The 23,273-nt window shown below is 45.0% G+C and overlaps 2 protein-coding genes across 11 annotated transcripts in view; one reads left to right on the forward strand and one right to left on the reverse strand.

The window, feature by feature from the left end:
- Positions 1 to 23,273, reverse strand: part of LOC134533306 (synaptic vesicle glycoprotein 2C-like) — a 387,375-nt gene that overhangs the window by 222,196 nt on the left and 141,906 nt on the right. The gene's annotated exons all lie outside the window — the stretch shown is intronic.
- Positions 1 to 23,273, forward strand: part of LOC134533307 (SAC3 domain-containing protein 1) — a 137,586-nt gene that overhangs the window by 102,602 nt on the left and 11,711 nt on the right. For 8 of the 10 annotated variants that reach the window (XM_063370788.1, XM_063370784.1, XM_063370780.1 and 5 more), the window contains one exon: positions 7,404 to 11,450. In XM_063370788.1, coding sequence (XP_063226858.1) covers positions 7,404 to 7,490 — 87 coding nt within the window. In that variant the 3' untranslated portion in view covers positions 7,491 to 11,450. Of the gene's footprint in view, positions 1 to 7,403; positions 11,451 to 20,611; positions 21,929 to 23,273 lie in introns of those variants that run through there. The other 2 variants (XR_010075297.1, XR_010075298.1) reach the window with 2 other exon arrangements.

The following is a 23,273-nucleotide window of genomic DNA, read 5'->3' on the forward strand; positions in this document are numbered from 1 at the left end:
CTCAGACGGTACTGACTACATTTAGAGGGGAAACAATTTGTATTGAGGACAGACAGCCAATGTCTGAAGTGGCTGGCAACAATGCAGGGGCGGCGGTCCAAATCGACACGCTGGGCCATGCTACTTCAGGCAATGGACTTAATGGTAGAACATGTGCCTGGTAAACAAAACGAGCTAGCGGACAAGTTGTCACTAAATCCTGACGACACTGTAACTGCACGCGATGACGCAGAATGGGACGAGTTGCTACCACCCACTAGTATTTCTACCCTGACGCCAGACGCGACTCTATGCGCTATCGCCACAGACGCCACGTTCACATTACCGCCAGGCACCGAGTTGGATGACCTGTACGCGTACGTGCGAGCTGTACAGCTGACGGACGCTGGCGTGCAGGCTTTAATACGCCGGTGCAGCGAGAGGGAATGTGAGGGATATCGCACGGTAGACGGCAACCTGCAAGCACGACCCAGAGGAACGGATGGACCATGGCGTACATATGCACATGTCACCACGCGGCACGAAGTATTTGACATGCTGCATGTAAACAGACTCGCCGGACACCCAGGGGCAGACCAAACATTACGCCGCATCCGTGAGCTGTTTTATTGGCCAGGCGTAAACAAGTACGTGAGGGACTGCGTGCGTGACTGTAAACACTGCCAGAGACGTAAGACGCGCTGGTCAGACGGAAACACACAACAGCTACCAAGGCAGCCAACGGAACCCTTTAATACAGTTGCTCTCGACTTGATGCGCCTGTACCCGAGATCCCCACGAGGGAAAAGGTTCTTGTTAGTTGTCACTGACTGCTACACACGTTGGGTGGAGGCCTTTTAACTTGCTAACGCCTGTGCCGGCACCATTGCCAGAGTGCTTGAAGCAGAGTCTTTCCTGCTCTGGGGATACCCCCGTGTTATTCTGACAGAATACGGTACTCAGTTCACTGGACCTAGATGGACGCAGTTGGGCACGAAATGGTGGGTCCTCCTGCACACCACATAGTTGTACCATCCCCGCGCCAACACGACAGAAAGACGAAACCAAGATATCAAGGTGCAGTTGCGGCTGCGACTCTCGGACAACCACACCAAAAGAGACACGCACATCCCGGACATCCTGTACTGCATACGTCGCAGGGTGAATGCGATGACAGGAGAGACACCAGCGACCCTGGTTCAGGGCCGGAACCTTCCCCTCCCAGGACAGTACCGCGTACAACAACAGCGAACGGACGTAGAGGCAGAGGTTTCAGAGGACCGGCTCAGGCGACTAGCGGAGCTACACGACTCTGCGCGATGCACGCAGGCAGCGTATCAGGCGCAGCGAATACCTGAGACGACCTGTCCCCCTCTGGCATTGAATCCCGGACAACTGGTATTCGCGTGACTACACCCACTCTCGGCAGGAAACTGCAAGTTCTGCGCAAGCCTCGCACCGAAATTGATCGGCCCTGTGCCTGTGATCAAGGCAGGGAACACGGTGGTGGTATTAAAACTACCTTCGGGGCACGCAGCGAAGTACCGCAGGGATGACGCACGGATAGCGTACGAAGCGGGGGAGGAACGGGCAGAGACAACAGACAGGGAGACAGCAACCCCATGCAGCAGGCGCAAGAGGCGGTGACAGGGCCGGCCACGTCAACACCGGCAGACACAGAAGAGGTGGACTTTCCAGGATTCCCGGAAACGGAAATGGGACGCGAGATGCACCTGACCATCACGGAGGTACGGCCGAGACGATTGTTCCCCGACTCGGAAGATGATGATGCCTGTTTCCGCGGCTCAACGAAGCCACGGGTGAAGAACTCCACGACCATGAGTCGGACCCTACACCACTGATGTGGGAACCGGACGAAGAAGAGGAGCGACCGGAATCGCTGCTAGAGCCACTATGGCCCTTGCATTACTATCTTACGGAAGCGACATTTCACATGATCGTGGAGGAACCAGCAGAACCCGAAGCGGAGCACGAAGAGCCCGTGAGAGACACATCACAAGCTCCAAAACCAGCACCACGATACCACCTCCGATCTCGTCGGGAATCTACGCCTCCTCGCTTCTGCACAATCCAGGACTGAAACTCCGGACAGGTTCTAGAGGCGAACACGCACGCCCCCCATGCAAAAGCTAGCGTCGGCATACCAGGCTCTTTCGGGGTGGGGGGGCAATTTACGTCAACCGACCCTGCGCCCCAGAAGCCGAGATGTTGCCGCGGGGACCCGAGCGTACCCCAACACGAGCGAAGTTGACATGTATATATAATTTAATTAATTAATAACTCTAGGTTAAATAGAAATAGAGCCGTGAGAGAGCGTGTATTAATTTTAGGAGTGTTTTTGTAATTCTTTATATAAGATTACAAGGCACTTAATCGGAAAGGCGTAATGGTAAACTGGCAAGGAGGGAGCCCGGCGCTCTGGCAGTTCTACGCCGCCGACAGAGGAAAGACGCTGCCTTCCGCACCCGGGGGACTTCACTCTTTGTTCGCTGACTGTTAATTCCGTTTTCTGCTTAATTCTTTTAAATCGCTTTCACGTATCCCCGGGGCCTGCCACGGTCGGGGGACTGTTTAACGTAATCATTTTTCAACTCTTAACGAGTCTTTTCACGTTCTAAGTAATCGCTTGTGCAGGCCACGTGCGTGGGCCTATTCCGATTAGGTGCCTGGGATCTTGGAGACGTACCCTCATGAGGCTGTGTATGGGAGGACACACACGTATTAAACATCTTAATTGAAGAGGTGGATTCCAAAAGGGGCTAAGTCAAAAATGTACTTTTTTCAGGAAACAATTTTTTTGGTGTGAATGTGTATTTTGATAATGTCAAGCACAAAATCCACATAATGCTAATGTTTTACATTAAGAACATGTTCTCAGGCAGTTATTTTGATTATGAGTTCAATATATTACCTGTAATTAGGTTAAGAAAACGGAACATCAGTGACTTAGAGCTATTTGGAAAACTTGTCAGTGACTAAGAGCATTTTGGAAAACTTGTCAGTGACTGAGGACTTTTTGAAAAACATGTAATTGAAGAATATTAGTCCTACCAGATTGACAGGCCTAAGTGTAATGTTTACATAATACTGAACAAAATATGAATGTAGACTTATGCATAGTACAAAACGAAAGCAACAATATGACCTTTAAAATGTGTCAAGTCTTTTGAGTGAATTACAATGTTTAAAGGAATGGCTCTTCTTCATCATATAGTACAATATTGTTGTCGTTATCTCCTTCTACATTGTTAGTCAGAGCAGTTTGGTAAAACTGTCGTGCACATTGACTGAGTGAAACTAACTGCAGAAGTTTCTTCATATCTTGTCGCTTCTTTTGACTAATATGGTTTTCTGCTGGCGAAACAGGAACGTTTGTGTACGCTTCTTTCAATACTGTACGTGATTTAGTCACCTTGACTGTTGGTAGACCACAATATGTGTTTTGAATGTCCATAGTAGTGTCATGCATTCTGAGTAGATGAGAACACGTTGATCACACATTTTAAAGGGAAGTCTTTTTACTATGGCCTTCTTTGAAGCTTCCATAAAGTTTGAGACCACCCAATCTATGCCTAACACATTCACTGTAGCACCCGTCGCAAAGACCTTGTGATATTCACTAGGCTCTAATTTTTTTTTTTTTTCCGTAACTCCTTTTCAAATCTGCCAAATACTCGGTCGGGGGGCATATAGCTATGACCTCTGATTGGAAAGTAATGTTCCACTTTTGCAAAGGTTCTTGATTTGGCAATGTAGTTGAGTATGAACATCATAACATTGGTGTTTTTATTTTGCCCACTGCAGGCATCTGAAAATAATCTCAGAGTCAAAGAGTTTTCTGGCACATTTGCCAATTTTTTCTCAAGATTTTCCAAAAATATGACTCAATGCCGAACATACTTCATTAGAACCTCGACCACTTTGGTCTTCAGTCCAAGTGTACACAGATGTGTTGGAAGTGTTTTGTTGGTTTTCCATCAAAACAAACGTCAAATTGTACAGTCAGATTTGTCTGGCATAAAAGACCTCACCAACGCTTAATTTGGGCAGTGTTTGGTTTTGTTCCATGTCAAATGAAACACTTATTATATTGTATTCTTGTTTCTTCATGATTACATACAAAATTTTAGCTCTAAGAGTATTAAGCCTGTACTGAGTCATTAATCGAGCCTTTTCAGCAAGGTCACGTGACGTCTTGATTTGGTTCTTAGTCTTGTAACAAAATGAGCACACATCCATCTTTGGGCTTCCGAAGCTGAGATTGAAGTTTCTTTGAAACACCTTGAAAAACTTAGATAATGAAGCAATTGGCTTGTTTTCTATTTTTTGGTTATCTTTCCACATTCGCCACAACTTTTTGATAGAAAGTTCAGGATTAAGATAACCACGAACACTTTTACCTCGGCCATAATGGATTCATTGCATCTAAACGTTTGAATGTATTCAATCATTGAGTCTTTTATTGCAGTGTGTTTGGGATTTAACCTAGCCCCACCACGCCTTTCATGTGGGCATTCCCCATATTCCTCCATGTGTTTTCTTAAGGTGTTTACTCTTTTACGAGAAAATCTCGTTACAGACAAAAACGTTTTGTTACATACATTTAGAATACGACCGCTTGTCTGCCGTATGAAATATTTAGTAACAGTATGGCTTCTAGGCTTATTTTTGTTTTTTGGGCCTATGCTGTTTAGGCTCTTGTGTGACAGTATACTTGAAAACAAAGCTATTCTGTTCAGCAGCTGTTTTGTGTTTATAGATTTTGTCATAAAATGCACTAATATCTGCTGTAGACAGCAAAGCCGCCTTACAACTATTACCACCTTCTTTATGCGTGCATGCAACCAAAGGAGCACCATGGGCTTCACTGCTGTTTCTGGCAAACTTTTTATGGTTTTTAACCCACTTATCTTCTTTTCTTGCTTGTTTTCTACTTCGTGTACTATTTATATCTGTTATAGAACATGTGCTATGTTGTAGTTCACTTACATTCATTTTGGCATTTATACATTAACTACTGACAAGTCAAACCACCACAATAACACTAATAAACAGACATAACCTCTATGCAGTACAAAACCATGACAATACTTTCACCATACAGTAACTAATACCTGTTTATGCATGCGCATATCGGTGCATAACTTACCAAGGCTTGTTTGGAAAACACTGCTGACTTAGGACATTTTGGAAAGAAACCCATATTTCACTACCGCATAACAGCTATAACTTAAGCGCTTTTGGAATACCTGTTACAGCCGTACATGCGAATAGTAAAAAGTTAGTTATTCCACATATAAACACAAAATCGCTAAAATGTGACTTAACCCCTTTTGGAATCCACCTCTTCAATTATAATAGTCTTCGTGTATTTTTGAACACGTGGCGACCTATACCTCGTGCGCAGGCGTGTGGAACGCCTGGAGAGCCCACTATTACTTGTTATACCATAAGCGTGCCCGACGCTGAGAGTGGGTCAGGTCTGAGTGTACTACGGGAGTTAACCGAGGGTCCAGTCTTGCGTCACACGGGTGACGTCTCAGCCGGGTCGACGTGCCCTTCCACGTGGTGGCGCGTATTACCAATCAACACCGTAGCGACTCTCACGAAATCCGAATCGCGACGTCAATGGTGTCATCTCCTGTCTGCTAGAAATGACTCAGTCATTGTGTGTCACCACTACTACTTTGCAGCTAAGCTCGCAGGAAGTTATTTTTGGCAATGATGGCATATACATAATGAAATAACACTAAATTAACCCATATATTGGTCAATGGAAGTTTTTTTTTCCCTAAACATCTCGCAAATTTGTTTGATAAGTCTGTGTTTTTTTTTTTTTTTTTTTTTCATATTTCTTCACTGGGTGTTTGTTGGGAGAGACATTCCGATTGCTTCCCCCCTCCCTCCTTATATCTGCATCCACCCCACTGCCATTTCTTCAGTGTAAATAAATTTTTATCACATTCATTGTAAATTATTTTCAACAAACAGCAGTTACTGATAGTTAGGGACAAGATTTTATGATGATTTGCAATAAAACTTAAATAACACTGAACAGCGTGTTAATACATCATGTTAATAACAACAAAATGCAAACGAATACACCGCAAAACACCAAAATGCAACAAAAATCAAGAAATTAATCAGCATTATTAATCAAAACTTAACTCAAATCACAAAAATATTATCTTTAATCATAATAAACCAGGCTAAAGGCCCGCAGCACACCATGTGCTGAGGATTCGAGTGCCGGGGGTGGGGTGTTTGCTTGTGGAAAACGAATGTCATGATGCATACCACCACAAACTTGTAAAGGAGAAAAATGAAAATATTTGGGGATACTAATTCTAATTTGACGTTTTTCCGAAAATTGGTGGCTTCAACCCCTGCTCACTCCAGGTGGTCGAAAAGGAGGGGGGTGGAGAGTGGGTGTGTGGTGTCAAAATGCCTCGGGGAGGTACGTCAAAATTAACCTACATCAATTTATTTGTGTTCCAAAAAATTGGGGGCTTAGACACCTCTCCTCCCAGGTGGGAGAGGGGTTGCGATACTTCTCTTATCTTGGGCTTATGGTTTAAACAATGTTTATTGTGTGCCTAGACGTGAAGCCCTTAATGCCCCAAATTGTCGACAAATATCCTAAGTCCTCTTTTTCCGACATCAAAATCATACACCTCCGGCAAGAACATACACCTCCGGTTAAGCTATTTTCCCTCCGAAGAAAGGGGGGGGGGGGGGGGGAAGGATGTGTGGAAAAGGGAGATAGGTAGAGTAAGGATAGCAGATGTGTTTGCGTGGACGTTAACATCGGTCCAGCCATTTTTTTTGACAATCCTTGTAAATTTGGCTTTTAAAGTTAAAAATATTCCATTCTTTATTCATGAAATAAATAGGACAAACAATTCACTGAAAGTAATTTATTTAGTCTGAAGTTTGTACCAAAATGTACTTACAAAATAAATTGGAAAAAAAAAATTTCAACTCTTATTAGTACCTAACTCATTTTTACGATAGAATTTTGATACATTTTAGAACAAACAAATAGCTACTTATTAAAAATTATTATGCTTAAAAGTGCAATGTGTATTGGTCAAACTGATATTGTTTTTGTGAAATAACTATCATAAAACAAAATATATGCTATCTTTATAAATAATAATAATAATTCATAAAAATAATAATTCTAAAATCTTCTGTTTGAATAATGAAATGGGCATGAAAATAAAATCATAAAATCTTGTCGCTACTGATAATGTAAGTTGTATAGTATTGACTGGAAGGTTGTTTGTCAGATATGAGGAGTTTTTTCGATACTGTATTTACCGTATTTGTGGTAAACTGTATTCTACACATCATCTTCATGATATTTAGTGAGTGTAATCCTTTATGTTATTTTATTCTAGAGTCCTGTTCAACATGAGCCGTTTTTAGAAGACAAGCTCAATGGATGTGACCTGCCTGAGATGTTGCTTGGGACAGGGTCTCATTAGCTGAGAGCATACAGCTCTGTGGTTCTAGCAGCTTATAGAAGAGTGAAGATCTCATGCTCAATTATTTACATTCACTCAGCAATAAGCCTGAATGCTGCAGCATATCAACGTATTGCTGAAGATAAAGAAAATGTATGTTTTTGCTCACAGATTATGAGGAAAAAACGGAAGGTCTTGTACTACATTGGCAATTTAAAAAATAACAACGTACAGTAAACTCTCGATTATCCGGTTTTCGGGTTATCCGTGCTTGATTTTTTTTATGAAGTTGTAAAAGAAATGACTGGGTGTAGCTACGCCGCGACTGCGCTGCACTTTTTTTTTTTTTTTTTTTTTTTTTTTTTTACTGCTTTGTCAGAAAGCTATTTACCTGACTCTTCAGACCCTCGTTCCCCCGCCATCTTCACCCGTCAATTTGTCACACTTTAAACCAAAAAGAAATGCCTTGACTGCTGCTTCCGGCTCAACTCACTTCCCCCCCCCCCCCTTCCCCCCCTTTTAAATTTTATTTTCAAGCTTTCTTTTCACAGCACCCCGCCACGTTAAAAAAAAAAAGTCCCTCTACCTCTTTTACCTTCCAACACTCCTGAAGGCTGGTGGAAGAGGCATTTTTCATGCAGTTATTTACATCAGTTCTCCAAGGCAAATTTGTATGCTAAGATAACACCCGACCTGGCTTAACTGCTGGTGGTCATGCCGCATATAAGTTTATTGTGGGGTATTTTTATTTATCTTCAAACCAAACGCATACGTAAATTTGACACACAAATGTGTTTTACATTATCACAGTAATGTTCACAACTTTAATGATATTATATTAATAAAAGTGAATTCTTTGTGTGGCGCATCTCAACATAGTGGCGGTATCCCTGGTTCCTCCACACAACTAGACAAAGGAAATTTTGTGAGAAAGCTCAGACGCTATTGGAATATTGCATCATTAAAACCTGTAAAGTTACACAAGAAGAGTGCTTGTGTTTTTTTTTTTGGCACGCACACGCACGCAACCATAGAGTAAGTAAAGGGAGAGGCGCCACTCCCATAGTAATGATCGTTTGCTTAAATTTGTAAACAAAACCCTTGCGATCATACCATTTCTTTGCAACTTGACAACGAAAAAATTACAGCCAGATACAACCTGAGAAAGGTTTAGCGTGTGATAGTTGGCACCGTTGTAGTCGTCATATTTTATATTTTTTCGATAAAGGCTACTGATATTGTAAAATTGCTTTATGTTAGTTCTTATAATGGGACGTTAAACTATTTCCGCAATAGAAAAAAAAAGTTTTGATGTAAAGTAGATTCGAACTCTCAATCGTCAGTTTCGAGCCATGACGCCTATACCCACAAGACCACCAATCCATCTTAAAGTAGAATTATCAAGTGTATGTACTTATATATTATTTTTCTGCACTAGTATAGTCCAAATTAATTATACAGCCAGATTGAAACTGATGATCGTTTGGTAATGAATTTTATTTCTGTTTATTATATTTATTTTCCATTCCATTTTTATTTATTGTTTAATTTTCAACTTCAAAAACTACAGTAGCAGCCCTAGCAGGTAAAATGGAGAACGACAGGCCAACGTGCTCTAATTTTCGTTTTCGGCAATATGCCACGCAGCATCTAGTTTTCAGTGACATTTAAAAAATATATACTTTTACTTTCAAATCCCATTATTACCACGAGACAATACAAAGATGGCCGTATGTAATTATAATAACTGGATATGTAGGTAATAAACTAAAGAGATCAAAACTTGTAATTTTTTTTCCGATGTTGGTGAAACATGGTATGATCTCAATTTTAAGGATTCAATTTGTCCTATCTACTGTCACCCCCCTGCACGCAACGAGGTCTCACACACGCACAAAAGGAACGGGGCTCTCGTACACACGTACACACAAGGGGGGGGGGGGGCAGAGAGGGGGGTGGTTTAGGAATTTCCCCTCTACCGGCCGAAGCAGCCAGTAACACAATGGGAGGGGAAGGGCCTCTTGAAACGGCCGAGCGAGAGAGAGAGAGAGACAGTGAGAAAGGGAGCATGTTGTTCGCCACCGGACACCCCTTCCTCCCCGGCGCCAGCATAGCCACGGCCCTCTCTCGCTTTGCAGCCTTTGTTTACTGCGTGAACCTTTTTTTCCTTCCAACTAACGGTATTTTTCCTTGTTTGAAGATGCCATTTAAATCACTCTTTCTTACGAAAGAGCCAACAAGGAAGCACTCGTAATAACCAGATTAGTTTAGGATTACTATTTACGTAGTCAAACTGACGGTGCATTTCAAAACTCTCGTAACTTCGAAGGTCTCGTAGTATCCCATACTCGTAATTATGACTGTAAAGTGCATCCTAATTTTAATAGGCGGAATTAACAAGAAACAATATCTTGCCGCGCGAGGTAGAAAAATAAAATGCAATAGCTGGAAGGGGGAAAAAAAGGTGTATAATATTGTGCTGTGGTTCAGACACTTATTTTGTAGTGACCCCGGATAATAGGTTGTTAAAAGGGTGTAGGGAGATGCTGAGTTGGGACTGCCGCCGCTCTCCCTCCCGTAGCAATAAAGGGGACAGGAGAAGGATGGTGGCAACACAGTGCCAGTATTGTTTACGGTCCAATAAGCTGGGACACGGTATACAAAGCCTTTGCTTGTACTCATAGAATTCTACTGAAGAGACACTCTTTTGCCAGTAAATACACCATTTTTAAGTGGTGAAACGGATTATCCGTTTTTTTTTTTATGGGCATTCAATTATCCGGGCATCGGAAGGTCCCAATTAACACGGATAATCGAGAGTTTACTGTATGTGTACCCATTTCCGAAGATGGGTTCAGACTGATAGGACAAGACTGAGTTTCTCGTATTCTGACTTTATCCCGTTCTTCACCCTTCATTGTGCATGCCACAGTTAGTATGTCATTTACACTTTGTTACAATCACTTCAGCATTCTACAAACTATAGTTCCATTGTTAGTTGACGCAACACACTGGTGCTTCTATGCAACCTCCACAGATGCAGTTCACTCCAATGCGCCGAGATTAATTCGCTTGTACGCTGCCGCTGTCTCCTGATGCGCATGCTGGCTACAAACACGCTGCAACTTGACTCGAGACCACGCAAGCACTTCGCAGCCCAACACTACCCTTGTTAGGGTCTATCAGTTTGTTTAGGATATGGTCTAGTTGCTTGCCTAGCAAACATGAATGCAAAAAGTTTATGAGTGCAGTGTATGTGAAAAAATGCTACTGAGACATAGTTTAAATTGTTAAAGTGATCGTAACAAGTGGATGATGATAAAGACAGAGATAAACCAAAACCTACCCCCGATTTCACTCCTAAAGGATGAATTTTTATAAATGGAAAAAAATACTATATGCACCTCTACATGCACGTTCTTTAGTGTAAAGAATTTGTAGTAACAAGGCTAGTAGTGATGTAAGGAATGTGAGTTTTATAAGGTTGGCAGCAGAGTAGCCAAGATGGCCAATACAGATGTGTCGGGTTGAAGCATGTTGTTTATTAAAATCCTACAGACAATAAATCCATATAATAAGAAGGGATATTACTAATAATAGTAATGAGTTTCCCTTCATAAAAATTTAAAAATGAATATGTATATTGCATTTAGTTTCTTTCTTCTAATTTCAATGGATTCAGAAGTATTAGTTTTTTTTTTTTTTTTTAACCATGCTTTGACAGTCCTTAGAGTTTGTAATTCAAAAAAATGTTCCAATTGTGATTTGTGGTTTATATATGTTTATTAATGAAATGATACCCAAATATGTTTTCGTAGACATGATTACAGTAGAACCCCTGTCATACACTTTTCAACGGAGGGCACAAAAATGGTGTATGATGCGGGAAAATGTATGAAAAGGGAATGGCAATAACAAAATTTGTTTCAATCTAGCATACCAGCACAATGTCAGATTAAACTTAAATACATAATGTGTAAATAATTGCATTATATTAATGAAAGATATGAATTCATCATTATATAGGTATACATACATATAATAAAACCACCAGAAATGTAAAATACAGTCCATAATCAAGTAAAGCTGACACGAGAAACAGTGGCCTTACAAAATGTTATGAAGTCCTTTCTTGGAGGGGGGGAAAGTCACCAAGCCTAAATTAGAAATAAAAAAAATTAGGCTATTGTAAAAAGAAAATCAGACATTTCTGCTTGTTTGTTTCATTTTACAAACAACTTTATGCAACAGAACAATTTTCAATAACATTTTAACTTGAGAAACGTAAAATACAAAAAATCTGATCGTAAGAAAACAATAACAAATGGGTATATTCAGTTCAAAGATTAATGAATGCACAAAATATGAGATCCGTGCCTTGGTAAAGCGCGTGCACCATTTTCATAATCATTGCTAGTTAGCACTACTAGTCTTGCTTGGTGCTGGCCATAGATGCTACTAGCGAAGTGCACAGTCTTCCTGATACTACAGTCAAACCTCTCTGAAACGATCCCCGTGTGGTGTACGGGTTAGAATATCACCACAGCCGACCCGTGCTTGTCGTACGAGGCGACTAATCGGGACGCGTTCGGGACCTGTAATTTGTTCGGACTCTCACCTCATGTTTCCCCTTTCTCCTTCTCTACCTCGTCATCTTTCTCTTTTCATTCCACCAGGTCCCGTCGTGCCTTCTTGTTCTCTCGCATCGTCTCAGGCCAGGGCGCTGTTTTTCTTCCTAATGAGGGTCTATCCTCACGCTTGAGTGCTGCCCCCAACTTGTGTGACCATACGTGGTGCCTTTGTGTGTGACGGTTTAGCGGACCCTTCTTACTGTCCCAGCAGGCAAGTCTAGGTGCGGAGCCCGTATCCGTGTTCAAGTACACCCACGTAGCACCGCTGGTGCCGCCCTGGCGGGGGTGTCTGTGTGGCCGACCTGCCCACACAGGTGTACCTGCTGTGGCGACGTGTTACCGCTGAGCAGGGGAGGCCGGTGTAATCGACCACAAGTCCCCTGAAATGGCATCTAATGGTGACCTCTATAGTGGGGAGCCTGGGATGGTTTCCCAGGTATGGGAATAAAACTGGCCTCGCCCAGGATGTACAACTTGTCCCTGGTTTGGCCCGGTGCACATGCTACTGTGCTACTGGGCCAGTAATTCACAGTGAATAGCGGCGAAGGGTAGCTGCTCCTATGTACAGCTTAGGTCTGTGGGAGGTTGGTCCCCCTCCCAACGGCACATCCCGTGGGGTGTTACATCTGCTGGCTTCTTTCTCTCTCCCCCCTGAACGGCAGGCTGACGCCGACGGTCTTAGTACGGGGGACTTTCACAATGGCTACGAAAAGCACTCAGGGTGGCACCCTAAACAGCCACACCAAAAGACCACGACCGGACACGAATAGCGAAACTTCTGATAGCGATACGGACAAACATACCGCTACCACCTGTAAATTACCTACACCCCGTTTTCTGGTGATCCGCGGTCTTGAGGGGCACACGTTCCAAAAGGTGTCGCCCTTCGAGCTCAAGAAAGTAATTGATGGTGCAGCTGGTGGTCCCCTTCAAGATTGCAAAAAGATAAATGACCGTAAGGAAATCCTCCTGGAGACATCGAATGCCGCCCAAACACGTGGGTTGCTTGCCATGACGATGTTCAACGGGGCGACTGCCCGTTTTCCCGTTGAGGTCCAGCCCCACGTGTCGCTGAACACCTGCAAGGGAGTCATTTGGTGTCCCGACTTGGTTGACGTCCCAGAGAGTGATCTTTTGCGAGAGCTCAAACCCCAGTATGTAGTCCATGTGCGCCGAATTACTAAGAGAATAAATGGGGTCCCGACTCCTACGGCAACTCTGATCCTGACATTCGGTATCCGAGACCTCCCTCCAGTGTTAAAGGTCGGATATTTGAATGTCCGGGTTAAATTGTTCATACCATCGCCTCTACGCTGCTACAACTGTCAAGAATACGGTCACTCCTCTGCCAGCTGTAAGAACCCTGCAGTATGCCCGAAGTGTTCTGCCCCTCAGCATTCTCCGGACTCGCCCCACTGCACCAAACCGCTAAAGTGTACCAACTGCCATCAGGGACACCCAGTGTGGTCCAAGGACTGCCCTGTGTTCCAAGAAGAACAGGGCATCCAGAAGTTGCGTGTGGAGGGAAAAATCTCCTTCGGCGAGGCCCGAAAGGTGTTTCAGTCACTCCGTGGTTCTCAACCTAAAGTACCCTTTAACAAGATTGTTGCCTCACGCCCCCTGACGAAAGACGCTTTCACGCAGACTTCCGACGTGGGAACTCAGACCGATATGCCAATAGTTTCATCACCCACCAAACATGTCCAGACCACCCGTTCAATCACAGTCGGCACACAGTGCGACCGACATCCTGAACAGTTCAAGCAGCCCCTTGCCAAGTCCACTGCCAGAACCTCGCTGCCGCAGCGTGTTGGCTACTCACGCAGTTCACCTTCGTCCACTCCAGCCAGTACCGGTAAGGACGACCGAGAGGTGGTTCGGCGCACACCACCACCTCGTGCCACCCCTCCAGACAACAGCTTTGAAGTTGCGATGGCCAACGACTCTGAAGCGGCGATGGCCAACGACTCTGAAGTGGCGATGGTGTCGGATGACCCTCCCCTTGCGGACTCAGACACAGGGTCGAATGCCTTTAAACCTGTACTGCAGCGACATAGGGGGAAAATGAAAGCCACGAAGTGACCTTCTCCCTCCACTCCACCTCGATGACTATTCTCCAGTGGAATTGCAGGGGGTATTTCTGCAATTTACCCGAACTGCAACGGCTCCTATTCTCGCGTAACCCCATTCTTACCTGCCTGCAGGAAACCCACTTCCGTCCCACTGGCTCTCCCACTATCAGGGGACACACGTTCTACCGTAAGGACAACGTGCCGGCGGGCCAAGCCTGTGGTGGGGTTTGTATTATTGCCCGGGACTCTGTATTTCATGAGCCTCTTGCCCTCCATACTCCTCTCCAGGCAGTTGCAGTTCGCAGCTACTTTGGCATTTTTGTCACTGTATGCTGCTTGTATGTACCCCCCTCGCACGCTTTCCACCGTGCGGACCTCGAAGATCTTCTCTCACAGTTGCCTCCACCATTTATCGTCGTTGGTGACTTTAATGCCCATAACCAGCTGTGGGGCTCCTTGCATAGAGATAACCGGGGCCGCATGATCGAGGTTATTTTAACTAATACAAGTCTGGTTCTGCTAAATACCGGCTCTGCTACACACTTCACCTCTCATACTGGCTCTTTTTCCTGCATTGACCTCTCCATCTGTAGCCCTGCGTTAATCACCCATTTTGAGTGGTCCGTCCACGACGACCTTTGTGGTAGTGACCACTATCCAATCTTTTTGGATACTTTGACGGGTCCACCACCAACCCTTCCGTCCCGATGGGTGCTTAAACGAGCAGATTGGGAGAAATTTCGGGACAACCTCAACCTACCCGACATTTTACCCCCAGATGTGGACACGGCTGTGGAATTATTTACTGCCAGGTTGATGTCAGCGGGAGCTGTGTCCATCCCTACATCTTCGCCCACCGGTCGGCGTCGCACACCCTGGTGGAATGACCAGTGTCGTGACGCTATACGTGCCCGGCGACGAGCACTCCGACGGTTCAAGGCTCGCCCGACACAGCAGCACTTGGACGAATTCCGTATCTGCAGGGCGCGGGCTAGGCGTACGGTCCGTGAGAGCAAGCGCAACTCCTGGCAGGAATATATTTCACGGCTCACAGTGTACTCCACAAGTCAGCACATATGGGCCACTATTCGGAAGCTCTATGGCCGCAATTATAACACCCATATCCCTTATCTCCGAACTAATGTTACATTAGTGTTGGATGCAACGGACATTGCTAATGAGCTCGGCCAAGCTTTTGCTGCAGTCTCGAGCAGTGCACAGTACTCCACTGCATTCCGAACCACCAAAGCTCTCCACGAGGGTGCAGTCCTTGACTTTGGGCCCTCCAGGGGTGAAGACTACAACCTACCTTTCACCCTTACTGAGCTGGAGAATGCGCTGTCTCACTCCAAGCAGTCATCAGCAGGACCAGACGGCATACACTATATGATGCTGAAACATCTGTCAGCCGAAGGCAAAGCTGCCCTTCTTAATTTATTTAACACTATCTGGGAATCTGGGACCTTCCCGTCCCTTTGGGGTCACTCTATTTTGGTGCCCATTCTCAAACCGGGGAAAGATAAAGGCGAGCCATCCAGTTACCGCCCCATATCACTTACCAGTTGTGTCTGTAAGACCATGGAGAGGATGGTGAACTCCCGCCTTGTATACTGCCTTGAGTCATGGCGGCTCCTCTCGCCACACCAGTGTGGCTTCAGACGCAACCGTTCATCTGTTGACCACCTCGTCACCCTGGAATCGGTGGTGCAGGACTCATTCCTCCATGGTCAGCACGTCCTTGCTGTATTTTTTGATCTAGAAAAAGCATATGACACCACGTGGCGATATGGCATCCTCCGGCGGCTGTATGACTGGGGTTTCCGAGGCTCCCTCCCCGTTTTGATCTCCAATTTTATGTGCAGCCGGTTTTTTCGGGTCCGTAATGGTACTTCTGTCTCTCGGGTATATGTCCAGGAAAATGGTGTTCCACAGGGAAGTGTACTTAGTGTTACCCTCTTCGCAGTGGCCATTAACAGCGTCGTCTCCGCCATCCGGCCCCCGGTGCAATGTGCACTGTACGTCGACGACCTGGCCATTTTCTGTCGCTCCGCTGTGTTTGCCATGGCTGAGCGGCAGATCCAGCTTGCTGTGCGCCGCCTGGAGGGTTGGGCGGATTCTACTGGCTACAGATTCTCCCCTGCGAAGACCAAGGTTATGCACTTCTCCCGAAAGCGCCTTCTCACTCCTGATCCGGAGATTCGGTTATACAACTCTGTACTCCCGGTCTCATCTACAGTGCGATTTCTCGGGCTAATATTTGACCGGACACTGACTTGGTTGCCCCACGTTCAAGACCTGACGACCCGCTGTCAGAAAGACCTTAACCTCCTCAAACTGGTCAGTAGTAGAGACTGGGGTGCGGATCGCCCGACACTCCTCCGCCTGTACCGCGCGTTAATTAGGAGCAAACTTGACTACGGCTGTGTGGCCTACGCTTCGGCGAGGCCGTCGGTCCTGAAACGGTTGGCTGGTGTTCACCATGCTGGAATCCGCATCGCCACCGGTGCTTTTCCTACCAGCCCGGTTGTTAGCATGTGTGCGGAAGCTGGTGAGCCCCCGCTACCGTACAGACGGGATTTGCTTCTTTTGTCCTATGCTGCGCGTGTCCGTTCCGACCCCTCTCATCCTCATTACCGGTCCTTTCTGCACCCCTCTTCTCTGCAGCTATACACGACGAAACCCCGGGCTACCATGCCTGTATGCATTCGGGCACACACTGTTTGGGCAACCGCCGGACTCCCGAATGCGCTGCTTCCACCTGTTCCACACGAACAGTGTTGGATGCAACTCCGGCCTCGTGTACACCTCGACCTGGCACGTTGGACGAAACCGTCCACGCCGCCGTTTGTGTACAGAGCTGTTTTTAATGATCTACTCAGTACGACTTTTCATGGTTTTTCTTTTTTTTACACCGACGGGTCCCGCTCGGGGGAATCTGTGGGATGTTCTTTTACTTGTGCGCAGGGGAGGTATCTTTTTGGGCTACCTCCTTCCTGCAGTGTTTTAACGTCCGAGCTATATGCTATTTTTAAAGCCTTGTGTTTTGTCGGAGGAAGCGCCCACCGCAGGTGTCTGGTGTGCTCAGATTCCCTGAGTGCGCTCTCTGCCCTTCAGTCTGGTTCGACGTCCCACCCGGTCCTCCCTATGATCCGTCAGAAACTGCATGACGTGGTCCACCGGGGTGCTCGAGTTGAGTTCCTGTGGGTGCCAGGGCATGCGGGCATACCTGGCAACGAGGATGCAGACAGGGCAGCTAGGGAGGCTTGTGGATTGCCGCCTAGCTTACTGCGTGTCCCTGTGTGCGATGTTCTGCGCGCTGCCAGAGCTTTTGTTTGGGCTGCTTGGCGGAGGGAGTGGCAGTCCCTTCCTCTGACCAACAAGCTCCGCTCTATCTGTGAGGAACCACGTCGCCCTAGCTTTGATCGCCTCACTCGCAGGGAGGACACACTCATGGCGCGACTTCGCATAGGCCACACCAGCCTTACCCATCGGTACCTGCTGCGTGGTGAGCCTCCGCCTGAGTGTGACGTCTGCGCCTGTCCCCTGACTGTGCGCCACGTCCTCCTCGATTGTCCCCGTTACCTCCAGGCCCGCGGTAGTTTTAACTTTCCTGTAACGCTTCCGCTCTTGCTTGGTGAGGGGAGTGCTCCTGCGAGCATTGTCCTCCCCTTTTTACGTACCGTGGGCCTTTTTACTGTGTTGTGATTCGTGCTATTTTCTCTGCTCCTTTTTATATGATTTACCTTTTGTTGTCTTTTCTCTGATTTCACATGTTTTGTTGTCTTTTCTCTGATTATACATGTTTTGTTGTCTTTTCTCTGCTTGTCCCTGTTTTGTTGTCTTTTCTCTGTTTGTACATGTTTTGTTGTTTTTCTCTGGTTTTACTCGTTTTGTTGTTTTTAACTGGTTCTACGTGTTTGGTTTTTATCTCACCACAACCTGTGGGTGCTAATGGCCTTAGTTGCTGACGCGCCCCCCAAACCACCACTCACTCACTCACTCTCTGAAACGACCCCTCACGGTTCCCAGGAATAGGGTCGTAATAGATGTTTTCCGAAATTTTCAGTTGATTTCAACCCCCCCCCCCCCCCCCTTTCCCAAACCGCTACTCGCTAAGAAACCAGCCGTACAATAGCAGGATGCTGTCACTCACAATTCTAGACGGCTTTGCTTTAAACCCATTTCAACCTTCATGACAAGTCCGTCGCCCTACAGGCCACCTCTAAAGAAAATATGTCAAAAGACAGTTTATTTTTACTGGTTAGTTTACATGTACGTTTTCTGCTTGCCGTAGTTAAATACACTAGAACCCCGATGTCACGATCCCCGGATTTAACGAAGCAGTGATTTTACGAATACATTCTCGGGAACCGTCAAAAAATTTGACATTTTGACCAAAATGTGAAAATCAGAAAAAAAATTTAAAAAAAGCGAAACGAAAGATCATTAAAATCTGTTAATTTTAACACACAGCATATTTTTGTGTCGGCTTTAATACTTCCAATAATGTTCATGTAAGAATAACAGAAAAATAATGGGACATTTCCTTTAAAAATATGGCAGCTGTAGGTTCTGCAACGCGAGTGGGCGCACACGAAGCTGGCCCGGCTGGCTGGCTGCAGCTGCTTCATGACTCATAAGCTCACCCCTCCCTCCCCTCGTTAACATTCTTCAAGGCTAGCTCATCCCTCCCAGTCACACAAACCATGTAGTGTCCTCCTTTATAACATCCCAACTTCGCTCCCCTTTGAAAAACCTTTAGTGAGAAAATGCTCTTTTCACCCTCCCTTCTCCTGTAAAATTGGGCTATTATGAATGGGGTACAAAAGCTGTGAGGGAGGGTTAAGATCGTTGTAAATATTTTCGGACCCCTCCCTCGCCAGCCAAACGCCCAAACAAAAGTATGTCATAATATGTCACTTTTCACACCAAGTTCGAGTTCAGTCATCTCTGGCAAGGAATTTACAAGCTTTCAAACTTAAATATAAATATTTTAATAGCAAGGGTCCTATGAAAAGGAACATACCGAATAAAATCAAGCTGCTTTCATAAAACAAAGCATAAAACGGCCCAATGCGTGGTCGCTTCGTTATTGCTCGCGCGAGAGGCGAGACGTGGAATGTTAGAAGAAAGATAAATGCAGGGGAGACAGACGGCAGCCAGTGTGTTTCCTGCGTGAGGAATAAGTGGCGTAGCCTTTTTTTTATGCTGGGTGAAGCGACCTTTTTCTGTCAACCCACGGGAAAAGATTGCTTGAGCTGTCAAAATAAACATCGCTGTGGCAGTTAAAACGAGTCGAGGTGGGCCTGCATCCAGTCGGTCACTGTGTATATCTACTCGAAAAACATAACATCTCAATTCATAACAAGATTCCTTATAACCTACACGTATTGCCGGATGTTTTCAGCCTGATCCATTCAAGTTCTTTAGCCACGTTTTGAATGAAAACAACTGGCGGGCCAGTGTTGTGCCCTGTTTTGCGGACACAAAAAGCTTTTATCAATTTGCTGACAGTTTTAATATATTTTTACTCTCCTCGTTAAAATGAAGCAGATAGCGTGATTGTTAACAAGTACAAGCAGCATCCGAGATCGGCCGCAGCGCATGGTACGGGGAGAGGGTGAGAAAGAGCGAACGAGCGGCCGACTACCATGTTCACACGTTGTCATAAAAACCTTTATCTGCACCCTGTCGTTAAAGGGACATGGAATGGGGGTTGTCAAGCGCTGACAGCGGTCGACAGGAAGTGGTATCTATTTTTAGATTTGCGCAGCCTACGGCAGTACAGCACTGGGCAAGAGTAATGCATAACACGCTACTCACCACAAGAAACTTATTTTCTGTCCGATTTTCTTCGGATTTTTGGCAATTTTTTCACGGTTCCTCGAAATCAGGTTGTAATAGAGAGGTGTTTGCAATAAATGGGGTCGCAACAAAAAGGTTTTACTGTATCTATGGTGCGATAAAGTTATTTTCTTACGTTTGCAAAAGTAAACAATTAATGTTTTTCAAAATAAAAGCATTAAAACGTAGTTTATCAGGAGGAATATAACAAAAAAATTTGTGAATTTATAGGACATTTCCGCTTCGTAAAAACGTATGAAACGGGAAATAAATGATTTTATAAGTATATGTTCCGGGAAAGTAAACCATTGTTAATATAGTACTTTCGGCGGGACCAAAATTAATCGGCGTATGACATGGGTAAATGTATGAAACGGGAACGTATCATCGAGGTTCTACTGTAATTATCTTAAAATCATATTTGTTACATGTGTGCTAGGAAGCACGGTACCTGAGTAGGCCTTGCAGTGAGTCCGGCCTGACGTCACGCGGACATCCCGTCGAGGATTACGTGGCACCACCTCCCCCTTTCCTTCCCCTGCCCCTTCCTTCTTCGGGCTGTAATCCATTCCTTAATGGCCTGGGAATTCTGCAGGCCTTCTTGGGCCGCCGCGAGAAGTGAAGTGAATAAACGCCACAATTCTGGATGCTTCAAGTGTCAGATTGGCCCGGAATGACGTGACATATCACAACAACTCCTGTCCGTTCGAGGAAGACAGCCAGCGGGTATTAAAGTCACGATGCCGGCCTCCGCGTAAGTTCCAACATAAATGGAGTGGAGAGAGTCTGTACGTACCGGCGAGTGACACCGGCGATATTATGCCACCAACTAGTAGTTTTAGCACAATTCTAAATTTGAATTTTTTTTAAACTTAAATAATGTCTCCATTCATTCCTCTGCTGCATGAACTTAAACTTGTTCATCCCCCCGTACACTCCCATCCAACCTTTGTCAGACTTGTCTCCCCAAGTGTTCCCAGCTCTAGATCTGATTGTGCCTACTATTCAATGACCCAGCAGGACAATCCCATTATTCCCGCCTTGGCCCACGGACATCTCCTGTAATTCGTCCCCAATTCGTGATGAGAACTGGTAGGGCCGGCAAACTCTTAAGCACCGGACAGTTCCTAAACCTCGCTGACGCGACAACCTCTTGGCATGATCGCGAATTATCTTCACCAAAGTATAGTCACGCCTACGGGTCCTGTAGACCACCGTTCCCACTGGCACCACAGTTTTAACCCCTCCCCCCGCTCCAGGTTTTCCTGGAAACACCACCCCGGGTCTTTGACCGGCCACTAACCCTGGCCAGTATCGGCCTCTTGCTAAGGCCAAGACAGTAGTACATTAAGTACATACTCATGCCACCTAGCGGTCATTTTCGTCCTCAAGTCATTTTAACATTTGTTTGCTCAAATAATTTATTTTTCTAATATTACTCGCTTGGCTTAGTCTCATATAATGTATTATAATTTTCTATTCATTACAGTCTTGTTTATGTATATATTGGAGGCAATAATTATTGTGTAAACATAATCATTAACTTTTAATTTTTGAGAATTATAAGATTTCACTAAGTATATGCTAAAGCTAATGTTCGACTTGTTGGTAATAATCCAACTGTTTTTGTTGATACACACATGCTGTGTGTGTCCTTGACCAAGTCAAGAAACAAAGAACATGTGCACAAGACCAATTGAGTGCTCTGGATTTATATGTTTTCTTGGTTGACAATATATTTTCATAAAAAAAAAAGGTGTGACTCTCACAAGTCATTTCTTTGGTTTCGCACGAACACAACCCTTTCCTGTTTCCCATCCTGGGGGGCAACAATGTAATATCTGAACAGTAATATCGGTTTCACTCCCATTAAATGTAGGTTGGTCAGTTCGGGGAAAGGTACGCGGCGTGAGTTGATGGTCACGCCTGGTTGGGCAAGCGAACCAGCCGACTGACGATTACATAACCACCTAACTCCCGTTACTCTGTGTCATATTTGTAATATAAAATATTCGATGGTAGGGTAATAAAGATAAATGGTGTGACATATTTACAATGGAATTCTATTTTACGCATTTATATTATGTAAAGAATATTTCCCTACACATTTTGGAACACATTAAGTAAATTAGCCTTTCTATTTATGGAGACTAATGCTTCAGAATACACAATTTCGTACGTATAACACGGAACCTTTTTAAAAACGCATTAGTGGTGTTAAATAAGGAATAGGTGTACTGATTAACACAAGTAATTAAAATAATAATACATAGGTACATGAAAAACGATATTTTCTTGCGAAGATGGCCGATGGCACTGTGCACATCAACAAGCTCAAACCCTGTTGTGTTGCCCTCTGCCAAAGTACTCCCTTAAGTAAGAGTGGCATCAGGTGCAGGCGGGTCCCTACCGCCATGACTCTCCTATCCCTGCAGCATGGCAGGATTCAACCTGAGCCTCAAGCCACCACGTGGTTTCTCCAGCAATCACCGACCGCGCCAATGAGACCTGATTGGGGATAGCTCGACGCACCACCACCAAGAAACAACCGCACATATGCAAGTGCGCAAGAGCGCGAGGGCATGAAAGGTCGAATGCATGAGTGGCAAGTGTGCAAGTGTGTCTGTGCATGTTCGTGTGTGTGTGAGCCTGTGGGCTCCTGTGCATGCACATGTGTGTGCATGTACTCGAATGCCCCTCCAGAGTTGTAGATAGTCAGTACCTCGTATTTTACTATATTTATATATTTTATGTTGAGGTTTTTATTCCATGCCCCCGAGTGTTTTATGTTTTGAGAGTAAATACTAGAATGAAGTTGGATTGAGTGTACTCAAGCCACTCTGCTCAGGTGGATTTTTAACTTTACAAATACTGCCATAATTTAAGTAAAGGCTAAATTTGTATAACATTCTGCATGAATCCACCATGACCTAATGGTCAGTTGGGTTGTGAAGGGAGGTGTGAGGAAGGGGGAGTGTTCCTTTGCAGCAACTCGTCTCTTTGTCAGTCCATCATCATCGCCTCTCAGAGCCAGAAGCAATCATCGCACCTCGTCGTCTTCATCTCCTAACTGATCTATTAACATTGACCCTTTACCTTAACTTTTCTAAACTTTTTTTTTGTTTTTAGGCACGCCTTGAGAGGTGCACCATATAACGTAATAATTTTTTATGGATTTTTGCCATTTTTAAGAAATCCTTTAAGTTTATTCCGGGACACAAGGTGGCATGGTCCTCAACATATACCGATTATGTGCC

Source organism: Bacillus rossius, chromosome 6 (genome assembly GCF_032445375.1).
Source record: "Bacillus rossius redtenbacheri isolate Brsri chromosome 6, Brsri_v3, whole genome shotgun sequence".
Lineage (NCBI taxonomy): Eukaryota > Metazoa > Arthropoda > Insecta > Phasmatodea > Bacillidae > Bacillus > Bacillus rossius.